This window comes from Dermacentor silvarum, chromosome 1 (genome assembly GCF_013339745.2).
Source record: "Dermacentor silvarum isolate Dsil-2018 chromosome 1, BIME_Dsil_1.4, whole genome shotgun sequence".
NCBI lineage: Eukaryota > Metazoa > Arthropoda > Arachnida > Ixodida > Ixodidae > Dermacentor > Dermacentor silvarum.
In genome coordinates, this window is record NC_051154.1 from 22227382 (window position 1) to 22242088 (window position 14707).

Here is a 14707-nt window from a genome sequence, read left to right on the forward strand (position 1 = left end):
TACAGTCGTATATCCAGTTCAGCGCCTCTCAAAAAACCCACAATGGTCTTCATGGTCTGGCCCAAGGAGTGTTTTGGCCATAGGTCAAAAAGAAGGCTTTCAGAAAGTGGCCGGTTATCGAAGCTTTTCTAAATATCCCTCCATTTGATTGTCTTTCTCGCAGGTACAGCAGGCACACACAAAGCAACAGTGACCCAATTTGGCGTCAAAGGCGTTCATTAAAGGGCGGCGCATATATACCCAGTGGCCCAATTGACCCGGAAAGAAAACTATTCTGACAATACTAGGAATGCTATTCGCATTAAAACAGACTTGTGCTCAACCAAACTACCCCCCACCCCCGACACATCCACACAAAAGAAGAAGAAAAAAAAAAACTGCACTACTTGCCGATTATACGTACTCCATTACCTATGCACGGATGCACCACGAAAAGACACCGCTTCAATGATAACTGGGTTTCGTTTCATAAGCCATTATGCGGCGGAAGGGTAGGGAGGTCGGAAAAATTGCGCAAGAACTGTACAGTCATCCTCGTATAGTTATAGAGATGCAGCTCACCTGTGCAAGATGCGCTCATGATCTAGAAACGGAGTATGTTGATTGAGAAGAAGTAAACGTTCATGATACCGAGTAATCAAAGCACTTGAACAAAGAAGTATTGTGTATTTCTCACTGTGATTATTGCAGCACAGCAATAATGGCAGCGCAATTATACAGGAAAAAATAGCCCTTGGAGGTGCTCTAGTTAATGCGCACAGTATATTTTTTCGGGTGGGGGGGGGGGGGGGGGGGGGGGCTTCAATGCAAGCACCTGTTTGCAGAATTTATTTACTCTTTAATAAGCTTACAGCCATAAATATGACAAGAAAAAACATTCGGACAAAAATAAAACGTTGTACTTCCTGGAAAATCTCATCGGCTTTCTGCATACTACTAAAATTTGGTCTAGCTCTGAGGAACTGTTCATTTTCACGGCCCGAGCACAATCACAGGAGACGAGGTTATACGCACAGGGTAAGTAGGGGAAGGTGAGCAAACGACAACAAGATTTAAACACACATGCAACATGGCACACTTAGACAGTACTTAAAGACAGTGTTATACAGAAAGTGTGATTCACCGTTACAAAGGCAATGGCAGAAGGAGGGCAAACAATGGCGGGACAGAGTTTGGTGCTCGCGAAGGTTCTCAAAAAAGGGCTGTGTTCTAAAGGCCCTTTGAGCCGTAATGGTGGACACTCAGTTATCACCAGCACTGGAGTCTTCCTCTTCTACGGTGGCGTGTGCCGTGTCGCAAGGCGGCGGCGAGACCGGCGCGTCTTCCTCACAGGCGAGCAGGACGGACGCCTCGTCACCTTGGGCAGCCGGTCGCTGGCCGCTCATGTTTGTCATGCGGCTCAGCGCCTTCAGTGCGTTGCCGCTCTTCTGCACAGAAGCGAGGCGTCATCGGAGTCAAACAAGACCATACTTTATCAAATGAACCGTGTAAGGCCGAGCATGCGCCATTGGCACATACGTCATTGAGGCATGCGTCATTGAGGCATGCTTCACTGAGGCATGCGTCATTGTAAAGCCGAATGACTGACAGCAGTGACAAGTTGTGCTCCCACATAAAGGACGGCCTAACCCAAGTCAATGATCGGCGCTCGCTCTTCACAGCCAAGCACAAAACTTGTCGCCGGGCACTGAACCCTTTCTTCCTTTGTCATACGGGAAGAACGGACCGCGAAACCGATTGTCCGGTACATCAACAGTGGACGAGATTTGTGCACAGAACTATGCACTAGAGCAATAACAAAACGCCAGGCACCGCCTAAGCGATATGATTCCGGCTTGTGGCTATGAAACTCTTCCGCATTCCAAAACTTCTACAGTATACTGAGAAGAGGCTACATCCCGACATGATATAAATGGAGCCAGGATTCATAGAACGCTTGTGCGCAATAACGGCTCGTAAGAACGGCTGGTAAAAACGGAACTGCGAGAAGAGAGCGACGGCAAACGGTTCATGAACGTCACACCAATTTCTTACATGCGTCACCTGCAATAGGAACACGACTTCAGGACTTCGGTATCGTCAAGCAGCATATCTGCCAACAGCTATACTTCTGTTGTGCCTGCTCGCGCAACAGCAGGAAGAATAGGATACCGTTCACTGCGTGGTTGTAGACTCGCCAGCGTTATCGGAAGATACGATAAAATAAAGAAAATGACCGCACCAGCCACTTCCTGCGGACGACGAACTTCTTGAGCTTGTCCGTGGGTAGCGGCAACGAGCTGGCGCCGCGCTTGGGCACTACACACAGCCACTCGTGCTCCAGACACTGTTCCGCAGACATCCGCTTCCTGCGGAGAAGGGCATTTTCAGAGGACGGCAGCCAAGCAGGGCAAGTACCACCAACGAATGTAAATAGACTTTTTTGAAACCGAATCACCCTGTACCTCAGCTGAAACAATTACTAAACCAAACTATATAAGTCATTGAAATTCGCCTTAAGATAATCTGCCGTGATGCCATTATACTTTAGCTTACATTACTTTGTGGGCTGAGTACAGAATCGTACGTATTCAGTCATATGACAGTATTGAATCCCGTACATCCGATCGAAAACAGTTTCGCAACTCGAGAATTACAATAAATTAGTTTTTCCTTGCTTAGCTGCGTAGATTTTTTGCTATAACGCAAACCAGACGGGGGCACAAGAAGAACGGATGAAAACAGGCGCTGTTCCGTTTATCTCACAACAAGCTAGACAGAAGGAACAGCGTCCATGTAGCCTGCTGCTCTAATGATGAATTAACTGTTGGGCCCATATTTATAAAGCAGTACCTATGATAAAAGAGTTCGGAGAAACATACGTATTACGTAACGGCAAGTCGTGATATTTAATCAAAGGCTGCCGGCCAATCCCGAACAGCTTTTACGAACGAAAAGCCATGTGAATTTGTTTACTTGTTTACAAGGTGAATACACTTCATTCTAATTATGAATATACTATGAAGTAGCTGTGCCCCTAACGTTGCGTTTAATCACTTAGGACAACGGAGCAAGAGTGATTACGACTGCTTAATGGGGTTTATTCTCGTAGGCAAACGGCCAACCCAAATGATTAAAATTTTAACTCAAGACCACAGCACCTGATCCGCAGCACCTTCTCTTTAGAAGCAAAGTCCCGATAAACTCGAGAGGAGGTCTTTCTTCCGACAAATCATTCGATCAAGTAAGTGGACCTTGCATGTGTTGCTCGTGGGGCCAAGTGACCGCTCGCTCACTGAAGATTTCACCTCTATAAAGCTACATGGGCACAAGATTTCGAAAAATCCCAATTCATTATACTCCCTGTCAATTCGTCCCCCTACCCGACCTTACCGCTGCTATTACCAGAAGGAATCTGCTATTACGCACAATGCGGAAACTCACAGTCACTCAACATTCCGTTCTCCACACTTCTATAAGAGGAGGCAAGCCCCCGGACAATTCTATTTCTTGAGCTACAACTCCTCACACAACACGCCAGAAGAAGACGGGAACAGAACTTAGCCGATACATATGGACTACTTTAAGGCTCATGTAATGTGGTGACTGATCCGCCGCGAAATGTCCAACGTGCACACAATTGGTCCCACAGGATTAGGCTCAAGCAGGATGGGCTCTCTAAAACGCTAAGATGCGATGAAGACTGCGGCAAGTTTTTTTTTTAAGTAACTCTTAGAAAAATTAATTAAGGTCGTGTTGTAGAAAGTCTATAAATGCTTTTGTGTGAAACTTTGAAGTTCTCTAGAAGATCTTGCAGACTTATGGCCGTACAGTTTTTGTCGATTAACGTCCGTAGACGCTTTGCAAACAACCTATTCGAAAGCATATGATCCCAAATTTACCTAAGAAAATAAACAGAAAACTTATTAACATTTGTCTACAGACCATTTACAGACCACATAGCCAAAGGAAACCTCTAGAAAAAACTAAGCGTTTTACAAGATGTCTACAGTATATTTATGAAGTAAGTGCATTTTTATAAGAAGGCATTATTCCAAGATAAGTTGCTTAAGACAAGCTCCTGTCTCATTATTTGGGCAAAGAATTTCAGCACAAATGTATACAGGTTGAGTGCAAGCTTGGGGAACACATGCCTGGGGTTCTTTACGATGAGTTGGCACATGAAATCCTTGGCCACGGCGGAGATGGTCTCGAAGACTGGGTCGTCGAAGTCGAAATCCACCCTGACGATGTTGTTGAAGGTATCCGTATCCGAGTCGCCCATGAACGGTGACAACCCGGAAAGTCTGCAAGACAAGGGAGGGTTCTCACGCGACCGCGCACGGGGGCGGCGCGCGCATCACGCGGTCGCCTCGCCACAATATCGCGGTAATGCTGCTGGCGCTGAGCAGATGGGATCGTAACGACACCACGGCGATTTAGCCGGCCGCGTTACGACAAAGAAAAGGAACGTAGGCGGTGAAAGGCCAGACACGGACGTCGCTTCTGACGTGCGGCTCGGGTTTATGGCGTTACGAAATGAACGCTGATGCAAGGCTGCACGAAGCGAACGAGGCAGCTGAACGGCTGCTCACAGTATTGTCAGAGCAAGAAAGCCACAAAAAAAAGAAAGATCCCATATGCAGCCTCGAATACAATATTTAACAGTGCACGTGTCACAAACAAGCGCAGAGTACACTGTCTATGACAGTACGATAGATGGTCAAAGCTTTTAGTGCTCGAACATTACTGTAACAAGTGTTACAATGGCCATGGAAGACCATCGTCGCAGAGAGCACGGTTGAGGCGGGTCATTTAAAACCGGATGCCAATGCTTTTTAACAACTATGCCTTCCGTCTACAATAGAATTAACCGCGCGAAACGCAGCACATGGAATGAGGAGCCTGACTGCAACGGTTCAGTGGTACGTGTTAGAGCGTTATGACACATAAGCAGCGAGGTCCAGCCTTTCAAAAGAAAGCGTTAGGATGCAGCAAAATAACGCGGCGAGGCATAGCGGACTATAATGTTAACTAAACATTGAAGTCAAGGGAGACACTCGATGTAATGTGAATCTGGAGATGTTAACCTGGTTAATGGGCAGGCATGCTTGGTCAGTGCTGGATGAGAAATATGATATACGCAGTGATATGGATTGCTGGCATAGCAATAGCAGATTTCTTTATCTCGGACGGTTCCGAGCGACAACATTCGGCGACTTTCAGTATTGCGACATACCACTTTTATTATGTGAATTTAAAATCAGGTGTTGGCCTTTCTAAGCGGCTACGGCTAATCGTCGTTGAAGAGTGCACGAAAAGGAGACACACGAAAGAGAGTCCAAAAGCGCGCGCGCATGTGCAGTTCCACAATTAAGCCAATATCACAACACGGAAGCAGCGTGAAGTTTACCGGTGCACAGTTTTACATATCCCTGATACCGTGTTGTTTTACGTGACTGACGATCTAACGACATTGGATCATTCATTACATCATGAGCATCTGAACATCATGAGCATCATGAACATCACATCATGAGCATCTGAAAAATAAGTGCTGAACATCGTCACCGGCGTAGACGCGTGAGCTGGACTATAGCAGTGCACTGTATTTTACATAAGTGGCGCGTGTACGTAGTACAAAACCGCAAACGACAAATAAAGCTAAACAATTTGTGTTCTCACTTAGAACCGATGGAAGGGTAAGCTTAGTATAAGGACTAATAAATATTGATCCATTCACAGAGGCGATGCTGAAGGTAGCGAACACGGGAACAACAAATTCATTTTTCAATAGAACAGCGCATGGCAGAGTAGCGACGCCAACTTCGAGGCCAGCGCGCATACAAGACGCAATGCGCTGTCCGCGCCCTATCTTTGACAAGCACCACAGACCAAGCAGCAGTAATACGCAAACCTGAACACTTTCAGTTTCGCAGAGAGCAACGAAGTCACCAAGTCCCAACTACACGGTCTTACAGGGTCCTTAACCTCGCAACGGCATTAAAGAGAACATCCCAGCCATTGCGAAATGTGTCCGTTGACGCCATATGAGCAGCGCCAAAGTTAGTGGTGCCGCGACTTTGAGTACGTGAAAGACGCAGTGAGGCGAGGCAACCACCTGTGCCTTGCTAAATCCGCTCGTCGCAACACCGTCCCGACCACCCTCCTACTTCCAGCTCTCACGTCGATGTATCTATATACGCCTGTAAAATCTCCGCCTGGAAAAAAACAAATTCCCCGCCTCCTTCCTTCTTCAGATACGATAGGACTCAGCGACAGCAGCATTAATTGGCCACTCGACCTAGTTTGCTTCTCACAGCTGATCCAGCCTGCATTTGATTGCTTTCATCGCTTCGCCTCTTTGCAGTGATCGCATGACCTACTCGTGTCCCTGGAGCAACATGAGCCCAATTAGCGAAAGTCTTACTCTGCGCACGCCCCCACCTACGTGTTGCCTTACATGTAGTACATTCGTTTGCCCTCGTCCTGGCGTCAAGATAGTGTTGCACTTAAGCAAGCTCCAGGCATTGAGGAAGTCCCGAAATACTGTTTTGGTTTACCTACTACCATACTGTGATGATCCTTCGTTATAAATGCGACGAAAGATGGGAGCGCAAAACATACAGCTGCCCGCACGAGGAAACCGATTCAAGGTGACGCGCGCCGCCGCGACTTGCCAGCGAACCAAGAATACAACACGCTGGCCCTTCTTTCCGGCATTATGTTCCCGACTCTGAGGCAATATGAATCATTGTGCGAACGTGGCCTCATTGGTGTCTCACTCAACTAACGATCGACCTGACAATACCTGGCCTACCGTACTTTACCTTACTCCTATTACACGAGAAGTACCGGAACTATACACACACATACATCGATGCCTTCATCCTGCCAAACAGCTCTACCGTATAGCTGTCGTCATTCCAGCAAAAGCCAGCGTCAGCGAACTAACCGCTCATTTCCCTTCTTTCGTTCCCTCCTCTCTCCACCCGTCATCTTTGTGTTCCCTCTTCCCATTCCCCCGGTGTAGGGTAGCCAACCGGACGTTATTCTGGTTAACCTCCCTGCCTTCTGCCTTTCTCTTGCTTCCTTCCTTCCTCCAGCAACAGCCACCACTATCAAGTTCAAAACGTCTCACTTGACAACGTCGATGGCAGCGGAACTATAGCAGCGCGTCGAGTCGCACTACACCTTTATTAATGACGGACCAACAGACAAATGGTCCGTTTTCTGCGACTCGAAGATGGCGCTGCAGTGTTTACTGTCAGCCTTACGGCGCAGTCCGTATCAACAGCTGGTGTTCGAAATTACAGAGGCCATACACCAGCTTAATGAGAAAGTACACGAAATCATTTTACAGTGGCTACTAAGTCACTGTGGTATTATCGGCAAGGAAAGTGCGGATAGAGCTGCTCGTTTAGCACATGTAGAAGACCGCCGCCTATCAATCCCGCTGTCTAGGACAGGTGCTGCAAGGATGCTCCGCATACTGCAGCCCGATTATGCATGCCCGGTTATACGCCCTGCATCTAACCTTAAGCCATCGACTTGCACCAAGACTTCTCATAAGAGACGCGACCCTTTTGTGTAGGCTATGGTTGTGCGTCACGTTTACCAAAGCTTATGCGTTCGACATATAGGGATGGCCGACACAGCAGCCTACATGTGGCCATTGCGGCGACGAGGGAGTAAGCCGTCATGTTCTGCGCCAGAGACCGCAGTACAGTGTGCAGGGACAATCGCTTTCCGTTCTACTCAACCGGTTGAACGACCAGCCTCTGTCGGTAGAAATAGCTTTACAACATCGACGGGACTTAACATCGCATAAGAAAGCCGCGCAAGCGCCACTGCACTTTTCGAGATCCACTGGCCTGTGTGAACGCATCTAATTGGAACGCTCTTCCTGTTACCTGGTCCTGCTATTCTAATTTTATTTTTCTCTCTCTGCCTCTCTTTGCGCTCTTTCCAACCTTTATTTCCCCCACCCCAGTGCAGGGTAGCAAACCGAAAACTCGCATATGGTTAACTTCCCTGCCTTTCCTTTCTCTCTCTGGCCTGCTGAAGAGTACTAGGGTTTGAATGATGGCACGTTTTCCTTTATGTACACCTTTTGACGTATGTTGGCATTATCCCTTGCCCCTGTAATGTCGAACGCCACGATGTTCTCGAAATTCATATATTTTTGGCCACAGGACGATACTACAGCATTGCATTTGAAGTCTTGCTCATTTGCGAAAATTGAAGAAATGCGACGATTAGAGATACTGGTGCCCTATAATGAAGGTAATGCGTAGACACTCACAGGACGTAGCAGATGACGCCGACGCTCCACATGTCGGTGGCAGGGCTGACCGGCTCGTAGCTGACGACCTCGGGGGCCACAAACTCTGGCGTGCCAAACATCACGCGGAGGCTAGAGTTCGGCTCGTACAGCTGCGCCAGGCCGAAGTCGATCAGCTTGATCTGTGCCGAGCGGGTACGCAGACACGTCAGCGCTGCCAGCCTCAGAAGCGAGCAGCATTCAGGCGCAGTTTGTTACCACGAGGACGTAATTGATATCAAAGCACGTGCTACGACATTTCATTTAATTCTGTGACAATCACGTTTCGACGGCTGGGAGCTGAGCATACGAATAAAATAACCGCGAATTCTACAGGCCGACTTGCTGCAATTTTTTTTTTTCTTTTTTTTTTAAGCTCCGCAGAAAGAAAAACGAAGGTTCCTCTTACCGATTCGATACAAAGTGCATGTTTTGTTGGAGGATTTGAAACAAGCAGCTGCGTGGTATATCCGAATAACACAAACACACACATTCAGGCACGTGCGTGCGTACATACACACACATACCAACGCACGCACGCAACGTTGATTACTGATGAGAGAATAACACCAGCCGCATAAAAAAGGATGTCCATGAACATCTGACTTCGATGAATACAACATAGGGCTGGCTACTTCAAACAGACATCAACTTGAAGTAGGTTACAGAAAACTAAGCAGTACAAACCACAAGGGCCAGCGACGACGTCTCAATAAATACCCACTCGCAAATATATTTACTTAAGAAGAACAGCGATTATCGACGGTCCGTTGTCTAGAGTTTTCCAAGCTATTACTTACGTTGCAACATTTGGAATAGAACATAAACATGCAGTGCGGATTTACAAGTCTCTCTTGCAGTCTGCAAAGATTGTATAAAAGGAACAAAAGAAAGAGAGGCATACAATGCCCAATGTCTGCTACTTGAGATAAACACATACATAAATTCTGTGAGCAGCCTAATGGCAAGAAAAGGTTAACCATGAACAGCGAGCGTGCAGACGCTAGCTTATAGAGGCATAAAGGGTCACGAAATTAAACGATAAGATTCCGCCTTCAATTTCCAGAGAGTCACCTGCGTTTAAAGAGGAATACAACGAACACTGCAGAAATTGGAAGAAGCCATCATTTAAAATTTTCAATTTACTCTGTTATGAATTCCTTCGAATATTTCAGTATGGGCAATCCATCTATGCTATTGACAGGGTACAGCTACTTAAAAACTAATCTTTGGGTTTTACATGCCGAAACCACAATATGGTTAAGAGGCACGCCGCAGTGAGGGGCTCCGGATTAATTTTGGCAACCTGGGGTTCCTTAACGTTCGCCCAGTGCGCGGCACACGGAGGTTTTTTTTTTGCATTTCGCCCTCATCGAAATGCAGCAGACGTGGCCAGGATTTGATCCGGCGCCGTCGGGCTAAGCAACGCAACGTCAAAGGCACTATGCCACCACGGCGGGTGGTACAGCCGCTAAATATCGCTCCTCCCTGTATCCGCCTGTGCATGTACCACAGAGCGCAATGTATAAATGCACTTCATCGGTGCTTGCGTCCGTCGCCGCTATTGTTAGTGAGGGTGCTGGTCACCAACCACCGTTAGAGTAAGTAGAAAAACATCCACTGACTCATGTCATGGGTTAGTAAAATAACACGTACATACTAGCCACGGCAAAGATTCCCAGTACACCTTAGGAAGGGTGAGAGCACCTCGCTTCCAGCGAGGAGCACCGAATCTCCCTGCCCAAGATTAGGACACCTTCATACACACGAAGGTTATGGTGCTGACTAGTGCTCCGACAGCAACTACAAACCGTATGGACCGCAATACGATATTCAAATTTATGCAAATGTACGTGGCGTTGCCGCCTCTCATGAGTCTGTAACAAATAGCGCGGTGAAGCAATTAAAACGAAAATTGAGTTTTCACTTAAACGCATGCAAAGTGGTGATCCTTTTGCTGGATATGTGATGCCAGATGATGTTTTTGTTATAGGGCACCGCAGAAAACACATTTCTTCCTGCCAAGGAGTCTAGAGCGAGATAACCGCGAAAACTGTAGCTCGTACTACGCAGCAACCGCATGCGTAGATACTTCCCACACTGCCAAACGTAGCAGCTAATAAGCAGCTCCAATCGCTGGATGTTGATTTTGACGAGAAAAAATTGTTTCTTGCGGTCAGCGATTATGGCTAATATGCTTTACTACTTGATCCATTACATTGCAAGTGGCGACGGCGCTGGTGATAGCGGTGGCGTGAAATGCAGAGACAGATCGATGACAGACTAAATCAGTAAAATTTGCCCCTTCCCGACGTCGCTGACATCCGTAGCTCTTATTAATAAGCTAGTGAGGTCCAGGCAGCCAGTAGCATCAGTCCCGCCATTCTGGTGCACCGGAAGTTCACCCTATCGGATGCATTGTTGCCCCAAGGCGGTGAACTTCGATCGCCATGACAGACAGATCCCTTTAAATCGTGGATTTGGCGCGTAAAAACGCCAGAATTCAGTTAATTAATTACTTAGATTAATTTAGAAAATGCACGATGTCTTTCCCTACGCTTGTGACGAGTACACGCGTGCGAAGAGCGTGACATTTCGTAGAGTTCCGCTGGTCTACGGGCCCATCAGTGATCAGATGGTAAACGAAAATCTACCTTATGCTGCTCGACAAAGCGGTTATGTCGAGAAAAGCGAATGCATTGTCACGTAGATATGAGCGAAGTGCGCTCGTAATGCTTCCTTCCAGTAGTTTACATCACGTAGCATTTAGTGGTAGGATGACGAAGAAGCTCTTCGGGTCTGTATAGCTGTCGTTTTCTCTCTGTACAGCATAGTGCAAGTAAAGCGCCAAACATACACGGACAGACAGAGACCACGACACACGCGCTAATTTGACCAAATGTATTTATTTCAAACAGGGCGCGAGTATACTGTGTATACCTGCGCAAATCACGCTAAAGTAGCTTAGAGGCAACGCGCACACTAATCCACATTTAAAAGATGACTCCTTTTTGACAGGGATAGGGAAGGGATGCTCACACATTGAGGACGGAGACTATCAATTTTTGCTGATTCAACTATCAGTCTAGTTAGAGTATTTTCGGTCGTTACAGCGCAACTCTGAAAGAGCGGACGACACCAACATGTGCTGTAGTGGAATGTTAGTCACCCTTCTCGACAATTTCTTCACATTGTTGTGACGCTCTCTAAGCCTCTCATTTAGGCAGCGATCTGTCTGACCTACATAATATTTACCACAGGCGAGAGGAATTTTGTATACTACGCTCTCTATGCAGGCAACATATCTAGTTTTGTGCCGTTTCACGTACACTTGCCCTTTGCCTCCGCGCGGATTGCTTATTTCGCACACCCTATAGACAATTTGCATGAGACAGAAAACACAACTTTCACACTTGTTCGTTCTGCCAGCTTCTCCAAACTCGGAGAAATCTTGTGTAAGTACGGCACAACGGCAATTCGTTCGCGGACACTAGGAGTGTTCACAGCCCACCACTCTCGGTGCAGATTTCAGTACACCTTTTTTTCCTTGTTTCGTGCATCTTTCCGACGGAGTACTCCCGGCTCTGAGTTGTCTGCAGAGGTCTTCAAAGAGGAATGAAGTCTAAATGTTACAATTTAAAAAAATAAACATGAATGTCTACGAATGCTACCGGTGAGTGTCCTTCATCAAGAGGCCACAAGATTAACTGGCACACATAATCGACAATGGGCCCAACATGATGGCGAGCCGTCATCTTGAACCCTTGCATATCCAGACAATCGCACATATAAATTGAACCTACTGGTTGAATAGGCGCACTGCACGTCTGCACCATTGTTGAAACTTAAGTAATCCGTGAATGTTGGCTCTCATCCTTGCGAACGAGGCTCTCGTATACAGAGGCGTATTGTCTCCTAACTTGAGCTTTCTCTAGTCTGATTTTTTACCCTCTTAGTTCTTTTACTCTTACACCATTTTAGCTTTTTACGTCTGCGCTGCCATTTATTTATTTCTATTTTTTTATTTTATGTCATAGTCATGCCGCACTGGCCAAGCCTTCGTCAAATCCCGGACCTCAAGCGCGCTGCAATACGCACCTTGTGTCCGACCTGGCTCTGGCAGAGGATGTTCTCGGGCTTGAGGTCGAGGTGGATGACGTGTCTGCTGTGCATGTAGGCCATGCCCGCGCAGATCTGCCTCAGGAACAGGACGCAGTCCCACTCCGTGAGCACGAAGTCGTCGGCTATAACCCGCTCGAAGAGCTCTCCACCGGACACGCTGGAACAAAGCGCCGCAACTGAGAATGTACTCGTTATCCAGCCATTGTGCCAAATATTTCATACTTTGGCTCGACGGTCACCCTCTCCAATTAGAGCAATTTGAGGACTTGGCGTCGTCGATGTATCGCCAAGTGGTCAACACCATTCCTCCAATGCCACGTCTTCCGGTAATGCGGCCCTAGTGAGTGGATGATTTACAAAGCGATATTTCTGCGCACTAGCGCTAATTTATGTTAATCTGCAATCGAATGCACGGCATAAATTACGCTATATTACGCCAAAATGCGCGCTCATTAAACAGTAACAGTATAACAACCTTCTCAGTCGTCGCCGTGCTAGCGTTGTACGTATGCTCCAGAGAGAGAGAGGAGAGAAAAGAATTGTAACAGATTTTAACTAGATGATTTAGCAAATGTAACCAGATTTTAAGTAGCACCGGGGAAGGAGAACAAGGGAAATAGAAATATATACGTTCTTTTATACCCGTTACAAATAAATTTAATTCATATTTTAAAGTATTCCAAGAAATCCAAGAAATACCAACATCTACGTATCAATTTTGCGCGTGTGCAACAGGACCGCATATATTTTGTCAACAAGTTACGCTTTCAATATCGCGTTTAATATATTCACGAAACGTACATCAAAGGGCGTCCAGTAATTTGATATATTTTTCCTCAACACAGGTATGCGAAACGTTGTTGTACAACAGGCAAATGTATAATAACTTTCAAGCAGGTTATAGCCCATTACCGCGAAGCGCGACCCGAAACTCAATTGTGTTCACGCGTGACTGCACTGTAATATCAGGGATGCCGAACGCTGCTTCGCAGATACCTAACTTACTCCAAAGGTGTAACCTTATCAACGGGGCAGATAAGATCGGCCAAATGGAGCCTTGTTTCTAGAAAGGACACGAATGCTTAATTCGCAAAGGTAATTTAACACGCACTAAAGCTACGCGGCACCCATTTAATGAAACGACAAAGGCTAGAGAACTTGCGCCTCAAAATGCAGCCATAGAAATTAAATTGTCGTTTCTTGAAACGACATTAAGGAAGCGCAAAGAAAAAAAAATAGCCTGTAGTTCTCGGTATAGGCCAGTTCATTTGCAGTCCTCTTTAAGCAACAAAATGAAGCAGCATTATGCAGTCGCGAAGTGGAGAAGGACATACCTGAGTCTTACTTTAATCAAATTTTCCAAAGCGAAGGCTAAGGGACGGAATAGTGAATTGCAGAGACGAAGTCAAGACTAGCAATATTTCTGAAGCTTTGCTGAAACGTTCGGTACAGCGAGAGCCAACGACAATGGGGTTCATTGCTGCTGATTTCGAAATACGCGAAAGGTGTCTAGCAGCATTTTACAGCGGCATTTGTTAAAGGGACTCAGCCGTAGCTACATTCGAGGTGTCGCCGTAGACCCTTGTTGTAGAAGCTTTGCGAAAAAAAAAAAAGAAATAATCGTGTCACGCCAACGATAAAAACCTTGAAAAGGCTTACAATTCTAAAGATTAAAGAAAAGTAGTCACCTTAGCCGGCGTCAAACTTGAAATTTCTGGAAATTGTATCATGAGCCAACAGCGCCACGTGAGGCCATCTTTTTCTGTTCTTGCTGATGTGTGTTGCGCTAAGAGCGTAGCCTCGAAAGCTAGTGACTGCATGCGGATCGTGCTACAATGCATGTTGCAGCAATAAACCAGCATCACGGTTATAGAAGGAAAGGGAAGTCATTGGCTAGAAGTAATTGCTTGCTTGCTTGATTGGTTGGTTTGACGTCCCAAGGCAACGCTGCGGCTATGAAAGACGCCTTAGTGGGGGGGCTCCGGATTAACCTCGCCCACCTGGGGTCCTTTAAGCTGCACTCAATGCGCGGTACACGAGCGTTCTCTTTTTCTTTTCTTTTTTTTTTTTTTTTTGGTGCGTAATGGCCCCATAGGAGAGCGGCTGCCGTGGCCGGGAGTCGAACTCGTGAATTCGTGCTCAGTAGCAGAAGGTCATAGCTGCTGAAGAACCATGGCGGCGAAACTTTTTCGTTTTTCCTGCCATTCCTGACGCTTCACCATTCTGTTAGTAGAATCATTACAGTTCTGTCATAGTTTCACAGCGAAGGTATTTGTGCAGCTA

General features: G+C 46.6%; 1 protein-coding gene across 4 annotated transcripts in view; it reads right to left on the reverse strand.

The window, feature by feature from the left end:
- Positions 1-813: 813 nt before the first annotated feature.
- Positions 814-14707, reverse strand: part of LOC119458055 (myosin light chain kinase, smooth muscle-like) — a 205612-nt gene continuing 191718 nt past the window's right edge. For 3 of the 4 annotated variants that reach the window (XM_049665491.1, XM_037719854.2, XM_037719862.2), the window contains 5 exons: positions 12401-12581; positions 8285-8445; positions 4134-4286; positions 2222-2348; positions 814-1427 (listed from right to left, as the gene is read on the reverse strand). In XM_049665491.1, coding sequence (XP_049521448.1) covers positions 1242-1427; positions 2222-2348; positions 4134-4286; positions 8285-8445; positions 12401-12581 — 808 coding nt within the window. In that variant the 3' untranslated portion in view covers positions 814-1241. Of the gene's footprint in view, positions 1428-2221; positions 2349-4129; positions 4287-8284; positions 8446-12400; positions 12582-14707 lie in introns of all 4 variants that reach the window. The other variant, XM_049665492.1, reaches the window with a different exon arrangement.